This window comes from Amblyraja radiata, chromosome 15, assembly GCF_010909765.2.
Source record: "Amblyraja radiata isolate CabotCenter1 chromosome 15, sAmbRad1.1.pri, whole genome shotgun sequence".
NCBI classification, from domain to species: domain Eukaryota; kingdom Metazoa; phylum Chordata; class Chondrichthyes; order Rajiformes; family Rajidae; genus Amblyraja; species Amblyraja radiata.
The window spans coordinates 7,021,930-7,046,316 of record NC_045970.1 but is presented as its reverse complement, the minus strand read 5'-3'; the positions used below and the strand labels follow the sequence as shown (position 1 = coordinate 7,046,316).

Sequence of the window (24,387 nt, the reverse complement as noted above, 5' to 3'; positions counted from 1 at the left end):
TTTTTTCAACACTGAAAAATGTCCACGAGTAAAAAAAATACTCGTAATGAAAAACATTGTTACTTTTTATTTGTACGAGCTGCTACGAGACATCCGCGAACTCCTACGGACCCGCTACGGACATTCTCCGAGTTCGAATCAGGGGAAAACTCTGGAGATCCCTTGAATTACCTCGTACAGTGGGACAAGCCCATTACTCCAGCATTTTGTGTCCATCATGAACAATCAGTCTGATCCATGTAGGTGGTTACATTCTTCTCATGTTTTATCTAGATCTTTCAGTGGAAAGAGTTTAAAGTGAATCTTAAACGGAGACATTATGAAGCACGGAATATAAAGTAACAGTTTATAGGCAGCAGCTACTTAGATTTCTCCAAATATATGGAAGGCTTCCACAAGGTTCAGACTTCAAGCTGTGCTGATGCCGAGATTGCTCAGTGAATTTGAAGTCTTTTCTGGCATACAGATCTTCTAAAATGCAATTTCCAGCTTTATGGTTTGTTGGTGGTTGGTCTTGGTGGCAGCTGCTCATTGTGGGATTATACGCTTGTTCCTAGTTTATTGCAGACTACAGTGGCCAGGAACACTTTTTGCAGCGAATTGGAAAAGACGGACTGAATAATTCGGAGAAGGAGTCCACAGTGAATAACATTCTGCAGACCATTCGAAGCTGTAATCGAAGCCTGGAGTGCGATGAAGGAGAGGAAAGTGGTGGCGATGGCTGCACTTTAAGGAAGAACTCATTCAGAGACAGAAGCAAATATCAGTAAGTATTGGATTCAATTCCTGGCGGTATTTATGATTTTTTTTTTTAACCATTTGGGATGTATGGAATACTCCTGCAGATACTATTCACTGAGATAACTAAATCCAGCAATAATTAATCCAGCCAAGAACAGGCTAAAAGTTTGATGTCGTTTTGTTTACTTTAGAGATACCATGTGGAAACAGGCCCTTCGGCCCAACGGGTCCACGCTGACCAGCGTTTCCCGCACATTAACACCATCCTACGCAAATTGGAGCAATTTACACTTACAATTCACAATCACCCTCCAAACCTGTACGTTTGTATGTAAATGTCAGTCTGGTCGGGGGGGAGTTCCCCCCGCCACGGGTACCATGTAATCCCGTGCTACCTGCTCCATGGTCGGACTAAACCATCTCCCCTACCTGGTTTGCCAGGTGAGGAGGGGTATGGACCCCCAGCAGGAACAAAAACAAGACCTGTCAAAGGGCGGATGAGCTCCTAGCGAGCCAACGGCCATCCACACTTCAGTAAAAGTTGCAATCACTGCCGTACACAGCATTGTAAAGGGCCTGTCCCACTTACGCAATTTTTTCGGCGACTTGCCGGCACTCGTCATAGTCGCAGCAGGTCACCGAAAATTTACAAAATGTTTAAAATCCAGCGGCGACCAATAAAAGGTACGACTCTTCGGGCGGCTCCTCACGACCATACAGGCGACATGTCGCGCGGGGTGACGCCTGTTTGGCCGTGAGTAGTCGCCCAAAGATTCGCCCAAACCTTTTTCTGGGCACCGCTGGATTTTCAACATGTTGAACATTTTCGGAGACCTGCTGCGACTGTGACGGGTGCCGGCAAGTCACCGAAAAAATTGCGTAAGTGGGACAGGCCCTTAAGGCACCGTGCCCGTTGATGTTTTCAATGATGATGATGATGTACGTCTTTGGAGTGAGCAAGGAAACGGGAGCACCCAGAGAAAACCCACGAAGGTCACGGGGCAAACGAGCAAACTCTGTACGGACAGCACCAGTAGTCATGATCAAACCCGAGTCTCTGGTGCCATAAGACAGCAGCTCTACCACTGCGCCACCATGCTGTCCACATGTATTAAATGTTGTTCCTAATATAGATAGGCCACTTTCTTTGAGAATTTAATTGATTATTGGACCTATTTAAATTCTGCAAAAATGATCTGTGTTCACCATCTCATCATCTCACCATCCCCACCATGTTGGCATTGTTCTGCTCTGCCTTTTTTACTCACTCCTTCTTTCCTGTCCTGTTATTTTCATATTCATCCAAACAAAACCTTCCTGGAATAGGATCAGAGAAGTTAATATTTATACTAACCCTGACCCTAATTTTCTGCTGGAAAAGCTTCCTTCTCAGCCAATTCAAAGATTTGAATAAGTTAATAACATATTGATATATTAATTATCGAAACCAGGTTATCACAGTTGGTTTTGGTTTCGTTTAGAGATACAGCACGGAAACAGGCCATTAGGCCCACCGAATCCGCACTGACCTGCTATCCCCGACCATTAACACTATGCTACACACATTAGGGAACATTTACATTTGCACCAAGCCAATTAACCTACAACCCTGTGGAGGAAGGAACTGCAGATGCTGGTTTAAACCGAAGATAGACACAAAATGGTGGAGTAAATCAGCAGGACAGCACAAATACTCCAGCATTTTGTGTCTATCTTCAGTCTGTCTAACCTACAAGCCTGTACGTCTTTGGATTGTGGGAGGAAACTGGAGCACCCGGAGAAAACCCACACAGGTCACAGGGAGAAGGTACAAACTTTGTCCAGACAGCACCCGTAGTCAGGACCCAACCTAGATATCTGGCGCTGTAAGGCAGCAACTCTACCGCTGCACCACCGTGCCGCCCTCCCCCACCCCACCCCCCCCCCCCACTATGATGTTAAGTGGCAGAATCTCTGTGTTACTAGGCCCATCATGTTGGTTCAACCACTCAATGCTGCTTTGAAGGGTTTGCCTAGATTTTGTGCATAGATTTTTGATGTGATCTTGCTGTAGAAAATGGAAGTACAATGCTCATTAATCCCTATTGGACAGCAGTGTTATGTATGTATAAGCCCCCTCAACAGAGTTTTGTCCCAAGATCATGGTACTTGGCAATTTTCGGAGACAGTCGGCGGCAGTGGGTTTGACGTCAATGAGCGTAGCTTGACTTCACCTGACGTAGGTGCTGTCGTAGTTGTCCTCAGGTTAACGTAGGTGGTCCCCAGGTTAATGTACGTTGTCGCCAGGTGACGTAGGTTGTCGCCGGTGCTGACTTCATTTTTTTTGTCGTTAAAGTAATGAACTATTTCAAATTTATGTCGAAGGGGGGTCCAGTTGCCGGTTTTTCGGCAACCTGCTGCGACTATGACAGTCGCCGGCAGTCGCCTAAAAATAGCCTAAGTGGGACAGGCCCTTTACACAGATTGTTTTGCATTCAGTAACACATCACCTGGCATTTTGCTCCCGTCACTGGCTGTCTAATGAGCTCTTCTTTCCGTGTGGTCTAAGGTTTTCTATAACTGCCTCTTATTTTTCCACTGTTTTATTTCTGAAGCAAATCCAGAGGCAGGCAAACCGCAGAAGCAAGTTGAGGGCCGTAAGTTGAATGTCAGCCTCGCTGCATCATCTAAAGAGAAATCAATATATACATTTGTGTGAGGTAGATAGTTCTCGTTGGTTGATGCAGCTGCTAAACATGTGTCAAGTGACCATTCTGTGACCAGTGAGTGGCTGTGATCAAACTCAAACCCTGGTTGAACCATCCTGCCACAACCAGAGAGAGCTGTCCTGAACTAGTACCCACCTCACTGGTGACACTGATCGGACTTTGCATCCAGAACATGACCACCAAAGAAGGTCCACCGTGACTATCCCAGAAGCTGGTGTTTCTCACTCTATAAGACACCTTAGCCATATATTCCACCCCTGGTGTGGCCGGGGCTGGGACACCAGTAACACTGGCATGCAATGCATGCCTCCGAGTTTAGCAATTGTACACCAGCTTTTTTGGTAAATGGAAGTTGAAGTCATGTAAGAGATTTCAAAATGAGGTCACAATCTCCAGATCATAGAGACATAGAGAAAGGAAATGGGCCCTTCGGCCCATCTTGGCCATGTTGACCAAGATTCCCCATCTCCATAGACCCACCTGTCCACGTTTGGCCCCTATTGCTCGAAACATTTCCTAACCTTGTACCTGCCCAAATGTCCTTTGAATGTTGTTATAGTACCCGTCTCAACTACCTCCTCCTGCAGCTCGTTCTATATACCCCATCACCACCCTCTGTGTGAAATAGATGCCCCTCAGGTTCCTGTTAAATCTTTCTCCTCTCACCTTGAACCAATGTCCTCTGGTTCTTGATTCCCCTAGTCTGGGTGAAAGATGCTGCATTCACCCCGTGATTTTATACAAACTCTATAATAAAACTCTCAGCATCTTGCGGAATAACGTTGTAGCCTACCCGACCTCTCCCTATCGCCCCAGCCCTCGAGTTCTGGCATCCTGGCATCATCCTTCGACTGGTCTAGTTACCCGCCATCTTGCTGTATTCCTGCAATAGATGAAAGATGTACAGGACAGTTTGAACTCATTGGTTCAAAATGTATAAGGAAAAACATCTTCACCCAAAGAGTTGTGAATCTGTGGAATTCTCAGCCACGGAAGGCAGTGGAGGCCAATTCACTGGATGTTTTCAAGCGAGAGTTATGGGGCTGTCCCACTGTACGAGTTCATTCGAGTTCTCCCGAGTTTCCCCTAATTCGAACTCGGAGAATTACGGTAATAGTCGCTTGTAGGTACCCGGGGCTCTCGTGGACATTTTTCAACGTGTCCACGTGTTGAAAAATCTTCATGAGTCTTCCAGAGCTTACCCCGTTTCCCGAGTACCTGCCGTTAGCGTTACAAGCCGCTAAGAGACGTCCCTGAGCTCCGACGTACCCGCTACGTTCATTCTACGTGCTTACCACGACTTTGATTTGATTTTAAACACGGGATTGCTCTTGAATTACCTCGTACAGTGGGACAGCCCCTTTAGATTTAGCTCTTAGGGCTAAAGGAATCAAGGGATATGGGGAGAATGCAGGAACGGGGTACTGATTTTAGATGATCAGCCATGATCATATTGACTGGCGGTGCTGGCTCGAAGGGCCGGATGGCCTACTCCTGCACCTATTTTTCTATGTTTTCCTATGTTTCTATTACTGTGTTTATGTTAATAAAAGTTTCAAAATATCATCGGAGGATTCAACACCCTTAAAAGTTTGAAACTGCACCATGCAAAAAGTATCTAATCCAAAGGCCGTTACTGTTGTTTCAGTAGTATCGTGCCCCTCTCCAGCTGTGGCACTTATAGAAACATAGAAAATAGGTGCAGGAGGAGGCCATTCGGCCCTTTGAGCTGCACCGCCATTCATTGTGATCATGGCTGATCGTCCCCAATCAATAACCCGTGCCTGCCTTCTCCCCATATCCCTTGATTCCACTAGCCCCTAGAGCTCTATCTAACTCTCTCTTAAATCCATCCAGTGACTTGGCCTCCACTGCCCTCTGTGGCAGGGAATTTCACAAATTCACAACTCTCTGGGTGAAATTTTTTTTTCTCATCTCAGTCTTAAATGCTCTCCCCTTTATTCTAAGACTGTGACCCCTGGCTCTGGACTCGCCCAACATTGGGAACATTTTTCCTGCATCTAGCTTGTCCAGTCCTTTTATAATGTATATGTTTCTATAAGACCCCCCCTCATCTTTCTAAACTCCAGTGAATACAAGCCAAATGAGGCAATAAATCCTCAATATCCTACTAATCCCTTCTGCCTCAAATAAAACTCAACATTGCTTCTTTACATCATTGCCTTGTTATGTTTCACTCACAAAAGGAGTAATTATAAAATGCGAAGTGCTACTTAATAATCCATAAGACCCCCATGCCCCCCAAGTAAAGTGAACGTGGCATGACTCTCTGATGGTGCTGATGCAGAAAGTGATGGAGGAGTCCACAGCTTGTTGGCAACTGGAGGAGCAGGTGAGTGGTTTCACCAGAGGCATCTCTCAGTCATCTTCTGCTTGGTTGTGCAGGTTCATTGTTGGCGATGTGTCGGATTCAGAGAGTGACTCCCTTGAACAGTCCAGCGAGTGGGACCTGGGCGGGGCGGAGGACCAGCAGAAGGCATTTAGTCACGAAACGGAGCTCATTCCATGGTATGTGTTGTCCATCAGAGCCGACGTCCACCAGTTCCTCCTGCAAGGGTCCACCGTCATACATTATGACCCGGAGGCTCACTTGTCAGCACGTTGCGTCCTCAAGCTGGAAGCTGACAACTGTACTTTGACTTGGTCAAAACCACCCACAGCCAGCTCGACCAACGGCAAGGTGAAAAACCTGGTACCCGGCAGTGCCACGGACCTTGGTAACACCAAGTTCCAACTGTACGGGCACATCGCACTAAACGGACTAGTAGAAGGTTTCTTGGACTTGTCGGTGGTGAAAGCTGTCTACATGGGACATTCCGGAGTTGACCTCAACACTGTTTGCATTCAGAACAAGCTGTCTCACATGGCCCTGGAGGACAACTGCATCACACTGCTGTATGGGGTCCATACAACGGACAACCGCCTGCTGCATTTTGTGGCTCCAAAGTACACTGCCAAGATGGTACACGACGGATTGCAAGAATTAGTGGCGGCTGTGAGGAAAATGAAGCGCTTTCCCGACCAGAGGCTGCAGTGGCTGAGGAAGCAGTATGTCAGCCTGTATCAGGTACATGGACATCCATCAGCTGCACCTAATCATTCTAAAGCATGTGAGATGTTGTAAAATTAGAAATACCTGTTGGTGGTTTGAATTAGACAATAGACATTAGACAATAGACAATAGGTGCAGGAGTAGGCCATTCGGCCCTTCGAGCCAGTACCGTCATTCAATGTGATCATGGCTGATCATCCCCAATCAGTACCCTGTTCCTGCCTTCTCCCCATATCCCCTGACTCCGCTATCTTTAAGAGCCCTATCTAGCTCTCTCTTGAAAGCATCCAGAGAACCTGCCTCCACCGCCCTCTGAGGCAGAGAATTCCACAGACACGCCACCGCCCTCTGAGGCAGAGAATTCCACAGACTCATTAATACCTATTTATGAGTTTATATGGGATAGGAGTAGAATTAGGCCATTTGGCCCATCAAGTCTATTCTGCCATTCAATCATGGCTGATCTGTCTCTCCCTCCTAATTCCATTCCCCTGCCTTCTCTCCATAACCCCTTGACCTATAATATTTGTAATGCCAGCATTACCCTGCATATTTAGAGAGGGGATAAAGGAATATTATTAACACTCTTGTTCATGGGTATCGCCAAACACAATGATTTAATGTTATAATCTGCTCTTTTTTGTGTATTCTGATGCCCTGGCATCGAATGTGCAAACAGCAGTAAAGAAAGTCATTATCAAGACACAAAGAATTAAGTTTAAAAGAGTGAATCTTCAATCTGTTATGATAGACTATTCATGGTGATAGCAGTTATAAGGTAATGAAGTTATTCTGAATTTAATGACTCCAGAAGTCATCATATTATAGCACGAAGGTAGACAAAAATGCTGGAGAAACTCAGCGGGTGAGGCAGCATCTATGGAGCCTATTCCTTCGCTCCATAGATGCTGCCTCGCCCGCTGAGTTTCTCCAGCATTTTCTGTCTACCTTCGATTTTTCCAGCATCTGCAGTTCCTTCTTAAACATATTATAACATGAAGAGGGTTTGTCCAGAAATGAAAATGAAAACAGTTGCTAATTCTCTCGGAAAAGGGATCTTGCGAGTTCTATTATTGGAATATCAATTCACATAGGATTAACTGAACAGACGCTGGATCAGAAATCTAAACGCACTTATTAAATAATATGCAAATTAGTAAGTCCAGATGCTCACAAGGTGCTGGAGTAACTCAGCGGCTCAGGCAGCATCCGTCTGAAGAAGGCTCCCAACCAGAAACGTCACCCAGACTTTTTCTTCCGAGATGCTTCCTGACCCTGAGTTAACTTGGGCATCATTTGCGCGTCATTTATGCGACACCATTTAGGCGTCATGACGCACAACGCGCGCGTCGTGACGCGCACGTGATGCGCACATGGCGTGCATTACGTGTGCATGGCGTGCCTTACGCACGCATGGTGTGCATTACACGCGCATGGTGCGTGGTGATGTATGCAGTGACGCGAGGTTGCGCGCGGCGCCCCAGGATTTTGGGATTTACGTGACGCGCAAATGACGCCCGAGTGGAACAGGCCATTTACTCCAGCACTTTGTGCCTATTGTCTGCAGTTCCTTTGTTTCTTCAAATTAGTATGTCATTAGGAATCAGAGGGAAAATAACCAGTTGGAAGCTGACCTAAACTGAGTGTGAATGTTCAGAGGTGGTCAGAGCTTGTGCTAACAGAATATGTGAATGTATATACCTCATTATAAGTCATTTAATTTACCTCAAACAACAGAAGATCAATGAAATCGGGAAACAGACATGATTTTGCAAAAGAGAGCCCAGCAGGATTTTCACCCTGTTCGTTTAGAATCAAATGAAATCCAACTCAAACAAGTACAAGAAACAGTGGGAAGCAAAGTGCCAATTGCTTGGACTGAGTGGGAAAGGACATTTCCAAGGGTGTTGTGAGCTGAATATGAAATCCATTGTCCAAGTCCTCAGTGGCTGTGGTATTCTGATCAAACCTCATTCTCATTATTCGGTACTGTTTTAATTTCAATGAAATAACAGTATAACCAAGCCTCAGAACTTGGTAAAGGAGATAAATAAAAGTGTAGAGGGTGGTAGAGGGATTACGAGGTGAGAGAAGTACCTTGTGTCAATGCCAGGTAGATACAAAATGCTGGAGTAACTCAGCGGGACAGGCAACATCTCTGGAGAGAAGGAATGGGCGACGTTTCGGGTCAAGACCCTTCTTCAGTCAGTGCCAATTGCTCCATAGACCTTGTGGGCTTGAACTTCCCTATCTGTCCATTGCGTGGATCTACCATGGTTTAGCTTCAGCTTTCCGGTTTGTGGTAATGTCCAGGGAACTAGGCTAGGAGCGTGCAACCTAGATCAGAATACTCCTTGAGAATAGGGCATTTAAATTGTCAATGTTTTGCACACAAAATTTATACCAAACAATAAGTAGAAAATGTTGTTCCAATTATCAGAGTTGGATTTAAACCACATTTTTTTTAGAGGCAATTCTTCTGTACTTTCCCTTTTTATTCACTTGTTTATCTCCATTATGTGATGTGTTTGTAACTGTTATTACTTTGTGTAAGGAAGAACCTAATATAATATATATGATATGTATAACTACATAATATAATTTATATGTATAACTTGTTTTCACCGAGCCCACGGCTACCAATGGACAGCTTGCTTGATCATCGTCACCTTGTTGCATATCTTTCATTTCTTTGTTCTCTATCTCTCTATGTTGCCATCTGTATCTCTCGTTCCCTTTCCCCCTGACTCTTAGTCTGAAGAAGGGTCTCGACTTGAAATATCACCCATTCCTTCAATCCATAGATGGTGCCTGTCCCACTGAGTTACTCCAGCATTACTCCGTCTTCCTTCCATGTAAACCAGCATCTACAGTTCCTTCCTACACAATATAATATTGGTTGTTGTCAGAATGAGATCTCGGGTCCCTTATTCATGGGCCAGATCATGGCGCACCAGGCCTGCTGGCTGAATGATCAGCTTAATTCCCCCAAGCTTGCTCTTGCTTGAGTTGAACCCAGTGACAAGATTAGAGCACAAACTAGTTAGTGAGTGCGGCAGTAATGGAGTCTGATCCAAACTTCCCCTACAGCCCTTGGCAGAAGCCAAAGCCATGGATGGACCTTTGCTCTCTGTCAGAGCTGCCAGAGAATTGATTTTTGTTTAACATTTCTCTGACATGCAGAGACCTTTAATTGAATTGATTGAATTGAATTGATTGAATACCTTTATTGTCATTCAGACCTTACGGTCTGAACGAAATTTCGTGCCTGCAGTCATACATACAATCATACAATAAAAAACAACAATAAACACAAATTAACATCCACCACAGTGTATCCTCCAAGCACCTCCTCACTGGCGGTGGAGGCAAAAATCTTAGGGTTACTGTCTCTTCCCTCCTCTTCTCCCTCTGCGTTGAGGCGATTCCCCACCGGGCGATGGCATAAACAGTCCCGCGGCTCACCGAACCCCGCAAACGGGCCGGTTCAAACACCGCGGCCCGGGGTGGTCGAAGCTGCCGCCCTCCAGTCCAGCGGACACAGCCGCCGGTCCGCAGCTGAACCCAGGACTCAGGTCATAGCCGCCAGAACGCCGTCCCAGCCACCGGAGCACCGTTCCAGCCCCGAGCCGGATCGCCCTCACGTGAGTGCCGTTCCTCCCTCGAGCTGGGCCACTCCAACGGGAGTGCCGTTCCTCCCTCGGGCTGGGCCACTCCGACGGGAGTGCCGTTCCTCCCTTGAGCTGGGCCACTCCGACGGGAGCGCCGTTCCTCCCTCGGGCTGGGCCACTCCGACGGGAGTGCCGTTCCACATCGGGCTGGGCCACTCTGACGGGAGCGTCACTCAGCCCCTCGTCAGGCCGCCCTCACGGGAGCGAGCCCAGGGCGAGTCCTGACAGGCTCTGCCTCCGGAGCCTCGAGGTCGCCAGCTCCGCCATTAGGCCACAGCGCAGACGGAGGCAGAGAAGGGGGATACGACAAAAAGTCATATTCCCCTGAAGGGAGAGACAGCAAGCCCCGTTTCAACCCCCCACCCCCCCCCCCCCACATAAACACAGCTTAAAAACCAAAAACGTAACTACACAAAACGAAAAAAAACAACACAAAAAAGTAAAGACAAACGGACTGCAGGCGAGCCGCAGCCGTTCCCAGCGCCGCCACTTCCGGAACTACTAAAATGAAGTAAATAATTAAACACAGTCCATTGGAAACCTGTAAAATTACAGAAATAATTCAAACCATTAAACTGAAGGAAATCATGTCTTAAAAAAAACTTGCCTTCCTCTTCAGTTCCTGACCTGCAAGCCTGCAATCCCCAGTGAAATCCACTAACTTTCAGATTCCATGCCTGGCAGGGGACCCGAGTGGTGATTTTTCCCACGTGTAACACTGGCCATACAGCAAGACTGGACACTGTTCATAAGTGATAGCAACAGGCCATTCGGCCCATCTTCTTTTCCGTGGCTGAATTATCTCTCCCTCCTAACCCCGTTCTCCTGCCTTCTCCCCATAACCCCTGACACCCGCACTCATCTAGAATCTATCTATCTCTGCCTTAAAAATATCCATTGACTTGCCTTCAACAGCCTTCTGTGGCAAAGAATTCCAAAGATGCTCCACCCTCTGACGAAAGAAATTCCTCCTCATCTCCTCCCTAAAGGAGTGTCCTTTAATTCTGAGACTATGACCTCTGGTCCTAGACTCTCCCACTGGTGGGAACATGCTGTTGTTGGACTCTATACAACACCCCAAATCTGTCAGTACGTCCCGGGCTCTCAATGCACACAAGCGGTTGCAGGCTTGACCATTTAAACTGGTTAAAGCAGCATTTGGAGCTTTATCTTTTAACAGATCTGTACCATTTTACAAGTCTCGATGATGAAGGAGCAAAAGTATTAGGATAGCTGAGATACTCTAAATATTTAGTTTCTGTCTAAATCTAACACATCATTTACTTTCAGGATAACATATCTGTAAATAGAAAGGTCACAAATTCAACTCATTGTGTGGGAGGCAGAATGTCCAATTCACTTTAAACAGCATGAGTGAGAACTTGACTACCTGGCTTATATTTATAGATAATAATATGTAGAAAATATACTCAAAGTTAGGACATTTGTGCTATTGAGGGAGTGCAGCGTAGGTTTACAAGGTTAATTCCCGGGATGGTGGGACTGTCATATGCTGAGAGAATGGAGCAGCTGGGCTTGTATATTCTGGAGTTCAGAAGGATGAGAGGGTTCTCTGGATGCTTTCAAGAGAGAGCTAGATAGGGCTCTTTACATACACCAAGTAATCCTCCGTCAGTTTCGCCACCTCCAACGTGACCCCACCACTCGCCACATCTTCCCATCTCCCCCCATGTCTGCCTTCCGCAAAGACCGCTTCCCTCCGTAACTCCCTTGTCAATTCTTCCCTTCCCTCACGTACCACCCCCTCTCCGGGCACTTTCCATTGCAACTGCAAGAAATGCAACACCTGTCCCTTTACCTCCCCCCTCGACTCCATTCAAGGACCCAAGCAGTCGTTCCAGGTGCGACAGAGGTTTACCTGCATCTCCTCCAACCTCATCTATTGCATCCACTGCTCTAGATGTCAGCAAATCTACATCGGTGAGACCAAGCGGAGGCTGGGCGATCGTTTCGCCGAACACCTCCGCTCGGTCCGCAATAACCAACCTGACCTCCTGGTGGCTCAGCACTTCAACTCCCCCTCCCACTCCGTATCCGACCTCTCTGTCCTGGGTCTCCTCCATGGCCAGAGCGAACAACACCGGAAATTGGATGAACAACACCTCATATTCCGCTTGGGGAGTCTGCATCCTGGGGGCATGAACATTGAATTCTCACAATTTTGTTAGTCCTTGCTGTCTCCTCCCCTTCAGCCCTTGGGCTGTCTCCTCCCATCCCTCAGCCTTCGGGTTCCTCCTCCTCCTTTTTCCTTTCTTCTGCCGGACCCCCGCCCCCCCCCCCATCAGTCTGAAGAAGGGTTTCGGCCCGAAACGTTGCCTATTTCCTTCGCTCCATAGGTGCTGCTGCACTCGCTGAGTTTCTCCAGCATTTTTGTGTACCTTCGATCGTACTTCAACCCAAAACATCACCCATTCCTTTTCTCCAGAGATGCCGTTTGACCCGCTGAGGTACGGCTTTTTGTGTCCATCTGCCAGTCAGTTTATTTGGGTCATGTGGCCTGATTAATGCTGTTCCATTCTACGTTTTGTATCTCCACAGGAGGAAGGCAAATTTGAGGGGCCAACACTCGCTCAGGTTATTGAACTCTTTGGGGGCAGGCGATGGATCACAAGAAACACGGCGACAGCAACATTGAACAGAAACACCGAAAAATCCAACCTGCAGCGCAACAACACCCTGGGGGTGAACACAGCCAAAAAGATAAAGAAGTCGCTCACCAGGGTATGGAATTAGACTTCCATCACGGTCCAGTCTGTGTGGGCATGTTGGGCCGAAAGGATAGTTTCCACACTGTATCACTAATTCCCGGGATGGCTGGACTGTCATATGCTGAGAGAATGGAGCGGCTGGGCTTGTACACTCTGGAGTTTGGAAGGATGAGAGGGTCTCTTATTGAAACATATAAGATTATTAAGGATTTGAACACGCTAGAGGCAGGAAACATGTTCTCGTGTTGGGGGAGTCCAGAACCAGGGACCACAGTTTAAGAATAAGGGGTAAGCCGTCTAGAACGGAGATGAGGAAATACTTTTTCACACAGAGAGTTGTGAGTCTGCGGAATTCTCTGCCTCAGTGGGCGGTGGAGGCCAGTTCTCTGGATGCTTTCAAGAGAGAGAGCTAGATAGGGCTCTTAAAGATGGTGGAGTCAGGGGATATGGGGAGAAGGCAGGAACGGGGTACTGATTGGGTATGATCAGCCATGATCACATTGAATGGCGGTGCTGGCTCGAAGGGCCAAATGGCCTATTCCTGCACCTTCAATTGTCTATTGTCTATAGTCTATGACAGTATCACTCGGGTTGAGTGAGCTTCTCATGATGGGTAAACTAACTGAAATACTTGTCTCTGTGCAGGGGGATAGCGGCGAGGTCACTGGGACGACATATGGCACAATGGGCTAAGTGTTCGGCTGGCAACCTGAAGGTGGCCGGTTCGAATCCCGCTTGGAGTGCATACTGTCGTTGTGTCCTTGGGCAAGACACTTCACCCACCTTTGCCTGTGTGTGAATGTGTGTGAATGTGTGTGAGTGATTGGTGGTGGTCGGAGGGGCCGTAGGCGCAGAATGGCAGCCACGCTTCCGTCAGTCTGTCCCAGGGCAGCTGTGGCTACAGAAGTAGCTTACCACCACCGAGTGTGACTGAGGAGTGAATGAATAATGCGATGTAAAGCGCCTTGAGTATTAGAAAGGCGCTATATAAATCCCATCCATTATGACAGTATCACTCGGGTTGAGTGAGCTTCTCATGATGGGTAAACTAACTGAAATACTTGTCTCTGTGCAGGGGGATAGCGGCGAGGTCACTGATGAGGAGACCAGCACACGCAAAGCTCGAAGCTGCAAAGAGTCTCGAAGCAGGAGTGGGTCTGACCCAGCAGACTTCGACGAACAGGAAGAATCGGGTAACAAACTTCTCCCCTCTAAACATCGGCAGTGCTCACGGACCATGGTTTTAGTCCAAATTTTAATCAAATTTGTTATAAAGTTTTTGTTCCTGAAATTAGAGGAGAACGACACTCCTGGCAGCTCCGTGGGTCAGTTTGGATAACCCAACTTTTACAGCCGGTCAGACAGCATCTCTGGAGAAAAGGAATGGGTGTCGTTTCGGGTCACCTATTCTCTCCAGAGATGCTGCCTGACCCGCTGAGTAACTCCAGCTTTTTGTGTCTATCTTCTGTTTATACGAACACCTGCAGATCCATCCCACACAACTATTACAGCCAGGGCAGTTAATGTTATCTCTCGTGTTGTTTAAAATGAATTGCACATTCTGTCCCCCTTGTCCAATGGTGGCGTCACAGCTTCAATGGCTCGGGTTCAAACCCAACTTTCATTGGTGTTTGCATGATCTTTCAGTGACGGCATGAGTATTCCTGAGGCCTCTGGTTTCCTCCCACATCCCAAAGACGTGGTGTTTAAGAGTTGGTCAGAAGTCTATCACCTGCGATGGAGATAGTGAGGTCAAGAAATGGTAGGGAAGTGTCGGAAATGGTCCAGGTGTATTTGAGTGCCGGATGGAAGTTAGTGGTGAAGCGGATGAAGTCAGTCAGTTGTGTGTGGGTGCAGGAGGTAGCACCAGAAATGGTAGGGAAGTGAAGACCGCTCCCTCCGTAACTCCCTGGTCAATTATTCCCTTCCCTCCCGCACCACCCTCTCCCCGGGCACTTTCCCTTGCAACCGCAAGAGATGCTACACTTGTCGCTTTACCTCCCCCCTCGACTCCATTCAAGCGTAGGCTTGGCGATCGTTTCGCCGAACACCTCCGCTCGGTCCACATTAACCAACCTGGCTCAGCACTTCACACTTCAACTCCCCCTCCCATTCTGAATCCAACCTTTCTGTCCTGGGCCTCCTCCAAGAGTGAGCACCACCGGAAATTGGAGGAGCAGCACCTCATATTTCGCTTGTGCAGTCTGCACCCTAGTGACATAAACATTGACTTCTCCAATTTCCGGTAGCCTTTGCTGTCTCCTCCCCTTCCCAGCTCTCCCTCAGCCCTTGAGCTCCACCTCTTCCTTTCTCCTTTCTTCTCCCTGCCCCCCCCCCCTCCCCCACATCAGTCTGAAGAAGGGTTTCGGCCCGAAACGTCGCCTATTTCCTTCGCTCCATAGATGCTGCTGCACCCGCTGAGTTTCTCCAGCACTTTTGTGTACCTTCCAAAGACGTGGGATTGGTCCATTAAATTGATCATTACAAATTCTCCCTAGAGTGTATGTGAGGGGTAGAATTGATGGGAATCTGGGGAGGGTAAAAATAATTGTCATTAATGTAGCGATGGTGGTTGATGGTTGATGTGGATTAGTTGAACAAACAGGTGTGTTCCATCATTCTATCACACTCTGAGAGCAAATGTTGTTGTTATTTAGCATACGTGATGTTTGGGGGGGGGGGGGAACTGAGATTGTTATCAGGCTGGTTATGGCGGGGAGGATCCAGGTGGGTTGAGAGGAAAATTATATCACGAAGCCAGTGTACGATGTGCGATTATAATGGTAATTCATAAAGCTAGATTATAAAACTCAACAGAACCGTGTGATTATGAATGTAAATTGTAATGCCTGAAGCACTGATATATTGCAACATAGGGCGGCATGGTGGCGCAGCGGTAGAGACCCAGGTTCGATCCCGACTATCGGTGCTGTCAGTACGGAGTTTGTACGTTCTCCCTGAGATCGGATTTCCGGTTTCCTCCCACACTCCAAAGATGTACAGGTGTTAATGTGCGGAGATTGCTAGTCGGCGCGGACTTGGTGGACCGAAGGGCCTGTTTCTAATTTAGTTGGCATGTATTTTTATCCTTTTCAGATGCGAGCGTCACAATGGCTTCTCCTGGTTCCTGTACATTTCCAACCAGAGTCCGTTCTCTCACCACCCCGTCCTCCACCATGTTAGGCCCTCCGGCATCCACACCAGTGAGACCTGCCTCCTCTCCAGTTCTTTCCACTGTCAGCAAGACCAAAACCAGGTAAGAGGGAACAAACGATGACTCATATTCTCCCGTCAGTACTACATTTGCTGTAATCCTCTAAAGTTTCACATGAAGAGCAAACTTTTGAAACAGCTGTAGTGTTGACTGTATTCAGAATGTAAATGAAACGAGATATAAGTGGGTCAACAAAGGAAAAACATCCAATCCAATGGCGGTGCAAAGGCTGCCAAATAGTGAAGCCCCTGTCCCACTTACGTGTCCTTGCGACCTCGTGGTCGTGTTGAGCCGCGACGGTCCCGCGAAGGTCGCACGCGATTACATGCGCCCGCACAGCCGTCTGGAGCACGTGACGTCATTTGAAGATGGACACAAAATGCTGGAGTAACTCAGTGGGACCGGCAGCATCTCTGGAGAGAAGGAATGGGTGACGTTTCGTGTCGAGACTCTTCTTCAGTCTGAAAAGAATGGTCTCGACCTGAAACGTCACCCATTCCTTCTCTCCAGAGATGCTGCCGGTCCCGCTGAGTTACTCCAGCATTTTGTGTCTATTTTCAATTTTCTTGGCCCCGCTCTGGGAGTAGGAGTGGGGGCGGATCAGGACCGCAACGGCCGTGTGGCCCAGGCCGAGTTCGGCGATCGTTTGCCTGCTTCTGCTGCTGTTGGAGGTGAGACGTTGCGTCGCGCCAGGGTCTTAGGCCTGTCCCACTTTGGCCGTCAGTTACGCAACAGGCCGTTGTCGCACAAAGATTTTGTTCGCTACAAAAATTTTGGAGCCCCGCGCGATACCGCGCACAACTACATACCCCTCCGTGCTTCTCAGTGGGACCGGCCCCGTGCGGCCATACGATGGCCATGCGCCTCAACGCGACCACGAGGTCACGTAAATTTGCATGCCAACGACATGTAAGTGGGACAGGCCCTTAAGGGAGTGATAGAGGAGCAACCCTTCGTGCTAAGGACAGAAATGTTTCCATTGAAGACACTTCAATACCCAAAAATTGTTTGGGATAAAGGGGAACAAAGTGTTGGAATTTCTGAAAACTGTTCAGAAAATCTTCATTACCTTGCTTTTGTCCCGACTATCAGCATGACTTCTTCCTAGATGATGTAGATCAAGCATCAGTGATCATAAACTTGGGTACCTGAAGTTTTAGTTTGGGAATTGAGCAAATATCAGAGTAATCCAAGGAAGACCTCCTTAAATGAAGCAGAGCTCACTTCAATGAGTTTAGTTTAGAGATACAGCGTGGAAACAAGCCCCTCGGCCCACCGAGTCCGCACCGACCAATGATCCCGGCACATTAACACTACCTTACACACACTAGGGACAATTTACACTTAAACCAAGTCAATTAACCTACAAACCTGTACATCTTTGGAGTGTCGGAGGAAACCGAAGATCTCTGAGAAAACCCATATGGTCACGGGGAGAACGTACAAACTCCATATAGGCAGCACCCGTAGTCGGGATCGAACCTGGGTCTCTAGCACTGGAGCTGCTGTAAGGCAGTAACTCGACTGCTGCACCACCATGGATAGGACAGGTTTGGAGGGATATGGGCCAAACGCAGGCAGGTGGGACCAGTGTAGCTGGGACATTGTTGGCCAGTGTGGGCAAGTTGGGCTGAAGGGCCTGTTTCCACACTGTATCACTATGACTCTATGATCCGGCCTTGGAAGATTCTGAACCTCCTGGTTCATCTAAGGCTTCTGTTCGGGGGACACACTCCTCCACACATTTCCATATGAGGTCGGTAACACCAGTGGCGTATTCGTTCAGGCCCATAGCAAGACCTGGAACATCACCCAGTCTACCCACCCAGCCGTTCATCTGCCTCGATCTCCATAACATCTCGATCAATAACTAACGGTGTAATTTACACACCAACTACCATGCTTCAGAGAGTCCGTGTTAAAACACGCTCACTGCCCTGTTTCTGTTTCTCTGCTGTTTTCTGCTTGTTTCTAACCTGATTGTTTGGTCTCCATGCAGCACAAGAGCGAGTAACAGCTGGCATGGTCGAGTCAAAGGTGGGCTGAAGGGATTTCAGGACTTCATGGTCTCTGATAGCAACATGAGTTTCGTTGAGTTTGTCGAACTCTTCAAATCATTCAGGTAAATATGACCCCACTGCTGTGCCTTAGTTTAGATATACAGACCCTTCGGCCCACCGAGTCCGCACCGACCAGCGATTCCCCCCCCCCCCCCATGCGCTAGCACTATCCTACACACACTAGGGACAATTTACATTTTTACTGAAGCCAATTAACCTGCAAGCCCGTACACGTTTGGATTGTGGGAGGAAACTGAAAATCTCGGAGAAAACCTGCGCAGGTCACGGGGAGAACGTGCAAACTCCGTACAGACAGCACCCATAGTCAGGATCGAACCCGGGTCTCTGGCGCAGTGAGGCAGCAACTCTACCCCTGCGCCACCGTGCCACCCAAATATCTATGTTGGGACGGGGCAATGATTATTATCAATAAACATATTTTGAATATGAATTTTTGGAAAAGTGAAGCAAAAACAGAAAATGATGGAAATTCTCAGCAGGTCAGACAGCATCTGGAAAGAGAAAGAAATAGTTAATAGGGCAATGTTATCTCCTGAAAATAATACCTTATGCAAGTTTAGTTTAGAGATACAGCATGGAAAGAGGCCCTCGGGCCACCGAGTCCACACTGACCAGCGATCCCCGCACACTAACACTATCCTACACATACTAGGAACAATTTACAATTATACCAAGCCAATTAACCTTCCAACCTGTACGTCTTTGGTGTGTGGGAGGAAACCAAAGATCTCGGAGAAAACCCACACGGTCACAGGGAGAACGTACAAACTCCGTACAGACACAGCACCTGTAGTCCCGTAGCCAGGATCGAACTCGGGTCTCTGCTGCTGTAAGCTCTGTGAAGCAGCAACTCTACCGCTGCGCTGCGGATATTTCCCTGGATGATGCTTTGTGCTTCTCAAGCGTGCATGTAGTCAAAGTGGTTCACTCTGTTTGTTTACGGACTAGTGTACGAAGCCGGAAGGACCTGAAGGACCTGTTTGATGTTTACTCTGTGTTGTGCAGTCGGTCTGGCTCAGATTCTACCCCACTCTACACAAACCTGACGATAGATGACAACATCACCGTTCTGCAGCCTGACCTAGGTCAGTCACCTCCATTATTTACTTGGTCATTTTCCAATCTGAGCACATTTTTTGAGATTACTCAAGGTTCTTTCTTGATAGGGCATTTCACATTTTAGAAGAATTCAGCCCAAAACATAGAAACATAGAAAATAGGTGCAGGAGGAGGCCATTCGGCCCTTCGAGCCAGCACCGCCATTCATTGCGATCATGGCTGATCGTCCCCAATCAATAACCCGTGCCTGCCTTCTCCCCATATCCCTTGATTCCACTAGCCCCTAGAGCTATAGGAGGGAGAGATAGATCAGCCGTGATTGAATGGCAGTGGACTTGATGGGCCGAATGGCCTAATTCTGCTCCTATTACTTATGAATCTGAACTTGCATGATAGATCTTCATTTATCCCAGGAGGGAAATTGATCTGCCAACAGTCATAAAACACAAGATACATGAAATTAAAGCGACGAGTGGGAAGGCTTTGGGAAGGGCTTTGTCTTTTCAAAGATACACTTTCATTGTTTACTGGGACAGGTAGAAGACATGTACAGAGAGCTACAGGTGTGCAGGAAACATGCACGCAGACAGAAGAGGGGTGAAACAGAGAGGAGGAGTAGGAAAATCATTCACTTACCCCCGCGCACACACGAATGCACACAAACACAACCATACATTTGGATGGATACAGAGAGGGGAAGGAGGCGGACCAGGAGCAAGAATATAATGGCAAATGTACAAAGTTAAGCGACAGGACAAACAGTTACACAGACAAGGAAGGGGAATAGACATTTGATATTTGGCAAGAAAGAAAATATAGAACATTTAAATGATTCAATAGACAATAGACAATAGGCAGGAGGAGTAGGCCATTCGGCCCTTCGGACCAGCATTGCCATTCAATGTGATCATTCATGGCTGATCATCCCCAATCAGTACCCTGTTCCTGCTTTCTCGCCATATCCCCTGACTCCGCCACCTTTAAGAGCCCTATCTAGCTCTCTCTTGAAAGCATCCAGAGAACCCGCCTCCACCACCCTCTGAGGCAAAGAATTCCACAGAATCACAACTCTCTGTGTGAAAAAGTGTTTCCTCATCTCCGTTCTAAATGGCTTACCCCTTATTCTTAAACTGTGGCCCCTGGTTCTGGACTCCCCCAACATCGGGAACATGTTTCCTGCCTCTAGCGTGTCCAAACCCTTAATAATCTTATATGTTTCAATAAGATACCCTCTCATCCTTCAATGTTAGACATGGGTAAGGCTGCATACAGTGCAAGGCAGCCGCTTGGACAAACATTCCAATTCTGCTCACTTTATAAAACACTTAACTACACTGCACTGTAAAAGATTATGTACTTGTAGGTTACATGGTCACGCAACATTACCCTTTGCTTATTTTAAGTCCATGTGACTCCCACTGTAATCTGTATACTTTGCTATATTGTCAAAAGCAGAATTAATAAGATTATACCAAAAGTAAATTAGAGTAAATCTACTTGGCACTAGGAGAAAGAAAGTTCATAAAACTTACCACCAAGTTATTCTAATTGTTTCTGTAAAAAAAAATGTTAGTGCATACATTTTGAATATTTATAACATGTAGGAAGGAACTGCAGATGCTGGTTTAAACTGAAGATGGACACAAAAAGCTGGAGTAACTCATCGGGCAAGACAGCATCTCGGGGGGAAAAGAATAGGTGACGTTTCAGGTCTGAAGAAGGTTCTCGATCCGAAATGTCACCTATTCCTTTCCTCCAGAGATGCTGCCTGACCCGCTGAGTTACTCCAGCGTTTTGTGTCTATCTTCTGAATAATTATAGCAGCTGACTTTGCAATGTACACTAGTATTGAAAATGCAGAATAAAATCTTTGCTCTTGTTTGTCTAGATCTTTTGACGAGAAACGTGTCGGATCTCGGTCTGTTTATCAAGAGTCGACAGCAAATATCAGATAATCAGAGACAGATTTCGGACTACATTGCCGCTACCAGCATAGTGACCAATCGAGTGGAAATCGCTTCCCTGGGGGAGAGTGAAATGGGAATTCCGCAACTCAATGACTTCCTGGTGAACTGTCAAGGGGAAAATCACACCCATGATGAAGTTCTCAGCATTATACAGGTTTCACACATTCATTGTCGTAAAGATACCCCAGTACAATGTACAAAGTTAGAACACTGGGCTCAACAGGATTTTAGTTCATGACAGGAGGGAACTGCAGATAAAAACATAGAAAATAGGTGCAGGAGGAGGCCATTCGGCCCTTCGAGCCAGCACCGCCATTCATTGTGATCATGGCTGATCGTCCCCAATCAATAACCCGTGCCTGCCTTCTCCCCATATCCCGTGATTCCACCAGCCCCGAGAGCTCTATCTAACTCAGATGCTGGTTTAAACCGAAGATAGAGGCAAAATGCTGGAGTAACTCAGCGGGACGGACAGCATCTCTGGAGAGAAGGAACGGGTGATGTTTCGGGTCGAGACCCTTCTTGAGACTGAGAGTCAGGGGAGAGGGAGACATAGAGATATGGAAGGGTAAGGTGTGTGAAGGACAGATCAAAGCAGATGATGCTAATGTAGAATGGTTCATAGTTAGCTGAGTGGAAAGTGACAACGTGATATACAATCAGTAATATTTAATCAGGAGGGCAGTCAGACTGATCGGAGAACTAGGATGGGGGAGGGGCAGAGAGAGAAGGAAAGCAAAGCTTACTTGAAGTTCATACCGCTGGGCTGTAAGCTGCCCAAGCTAAATATGAGGTGGTGCTCCTCCAATTTGCACTGGGCCTCACTACGACAGTGGAGGAGGCCCAGGACAGAAAGGTCAGTGTGGGAATGGTAGGGGGGTTAAAGTGTTTAGCAATCGGGAGATTGCATAGGCCTAGGCGGACTGTGCGGAGGTGTTCAGCAAAACGATCGCCGACCTGCACCTGGTCTCGCCAATATATAGGAGTATATTATGTCATAATTTTGTTCTAAATGTATTTCCTTTAAGAACAGGTAGAGAATTGCCTGCTATTATTAGTTTGTTTGTAAAACAGAGTGGCACATAAAAAGGACACTTGGCTGATCAAAGCCATGTTGCACCCAATTCCATTCTTTCTATTTCATTTTTCTTCTACCTCTGTAACTAATTCTTTCTCACACACCCTTTGAGTCTTGTTGCTATTAACCTTCACTGAGGGGTCAGTTATAGTAGCCAAGCAGGTCTTTTAGATGTGATAGAAAACCGGGACATCTTGAAGATGCCACCTACTCATGGGGCGAACATGCAAACCCTGGGGCAGCACAGCACGGTGGCTCTGGCCTCGGTAGATTTGCTGCCTTCCAGCACCAGAGATCCGGGTTCGATCCTGACTACGGGCGCTGTCTGTACGGAGTTTGTACGTTCTCCCCGTGACTTTGCTCCGAGATCTTTGGTTTCCTCCCACACTCCAAAGACGTACAGATTTGCAGGTTAAATGGCTTCGGTAAAATTGTAAATAGTGTGTGAAGGATAGTGTAGTGATCGCTGGTCAGCGCGGACTCAGGTTGGCCGGATGGCCTGTTTCTGCCCTGTATTTCTAAACTAAACTAAAGTTGTACACACACACACACACATAAACTTGAATTACTGGAGCTATGAGACAGCAGTACTAATCGCTATATCCCAATTACACTCTTTAATATGAGCCCTTGAGCAGCAGATCAGACACGTGTCAGATATATAAAGTGAACCGCATTATAGCCCAGATGTCCAAAATATAATCTCTGACCTTTTTCCAACGCCCTGAGCCTTCGTTATCAGGCACTTCATTCTATTTCATGACATTTTTTCTTATTTGCTCGTTTGAAAATGAGTGGCCTTGAGGGTTTCAAAAAGGTTGTTTCCGACAGTTCATGAATACTAAATCAGAACATCAAGAGCATTTGCATCAGCAACTTTATTACACATGGTTATAAACAATCCAGAGGCAGAACTCCAGCCCAATAATCTATCCTGTGCTCTGTTCTAACCACGCAGAAAACAACTCTGTATTAACACAGTATATTTTGTTGGAAAACATAATTTATTCATTTCTCTCCCAGAAATTTGAGCCATCTGCTAACATGCGCCAGCAGGGACTGATGTCATTTGAAGGATTTGCAAGGTAATGAATTTATTATACAGCTCATTTATTTTAAAGCTGACGCATTAGTAAAAGGCTAACAAACAAAAAGCTTGGTTCCCTGACCTCCCTCCAGCTGCTTACAGCTGTACTCGACATGAGATGTGTTGTTGGTGTCGGCAGATCATCTCCGTATTGTTGTCATTTTCACGTCCTGAATATCTCCCAATTTATTCCCCATTGTCAATGCAGGATGTAAAGGCTTTCTGAGGTCACCACCATCACTGGCATTAATTCTCATCCAGATCCCAGGGTATCCTTAACGCAGTTTCCCATTGATGCCAGCAATGTGCAGATCAACTTTCATGGCTATTAGAATTATAAAAAGTAGAAGGGGAGTAGGAAGGAACAGCAGATACTGGTTTAAACTGAAGATAGACACAAAATGCTGGAGTAACTCAGCGTTGTATGCTAGAGTAACCCATTCATTCATCATTGTTGAAAACATCAGTGACGCAGTGGTGCTGGTTTCCAACAGGACGGTGACGGACGCACCACACATCTCTGTCCTCCAGTTCCTGCGGACTTCCGCCGCTGGAAGTATAGGATTTTGGTGTGTGTGCTTCATCATCGTTCCTTACAATGCTGTGTACGTTGGCTCGCTAGGAGCTCATCCGCCCTTTGACAGGTCTTGTTTTTGGTCCTGCTGGGGGGTCCACAGCCCCCTCCTCACCTGGCAAACCAGGTGGGGGAGACGGTTTAGTCGCCGACTATCCGACCATGGAGCAGGTAGCACGGGATTACATGGTACCCGTGGCGGGGGGAACTCCCCCCCCCCCCCCCCAACCTCTGGAAAGAAGGAACAGTTGATGTTTCGGGCCGAGACCCTTCTTCACACTGAGGACAGGGAAACAAGAGATATAGACGGTAAAAGTAGAGACAAGAGAAGAGACATTTATTGTCACATGCACCAATTGGTACAGTGTAATTTGTGGTCACCATACAGCCATAAGAATTTTTTTT

The 24,387-nt window shown here is 47.1% G+C and overlaps 1 protein-coding gene across 1 annotated transcript in view; it reads left to right on the top strand.

Moving 5' to 3' along the window:
- plce1 (phospholipase C epsilon 1) overlaps positions 1 to 24,387 on the top strand; it is a 278,074-nt gene that overhangs the window by 135,193 nt on the left and 118,494 nt on the right. The window contains exons 6-14 of the mRNA XM_033034737.1: positions 558 to 766; positions 5,856 to 6,537; positions 12,753 to 12,935; positions 13,998 to 14,115; positions 16,019 to 16,178; positions 18,136 to 18,258; positions 19,166 to 19,302; positions 21,165 to 21,397; positions 23,345 to 23,406. Of these exons, the coding sequence (XP_032890628.1) occupies positions 558 to 766; positions 5,856 to 6,537; positions 12,753 to 12,935; positions 13,998 to 14,115; positions 16,019 to 16,178; positions 18,136 to 18,258; positions 19,166 to 19,302; positions 21,165 to 21,397; positions 23,345 to 23,406 (1,907 nt within the window). The remainder of the gene's footprint in view (positions 1 to 557; positions 767 to 5,855; positions 6,538 to 12,752; positions 12,936 to 13,997; positions 14,116 to 16,018; positions 16,179 to 18,135; positions 18,259 to 19,165; positions 19,303 to 21,164; positions 21,398 to 23,344; positions 23,407 to 24,387) is intronic.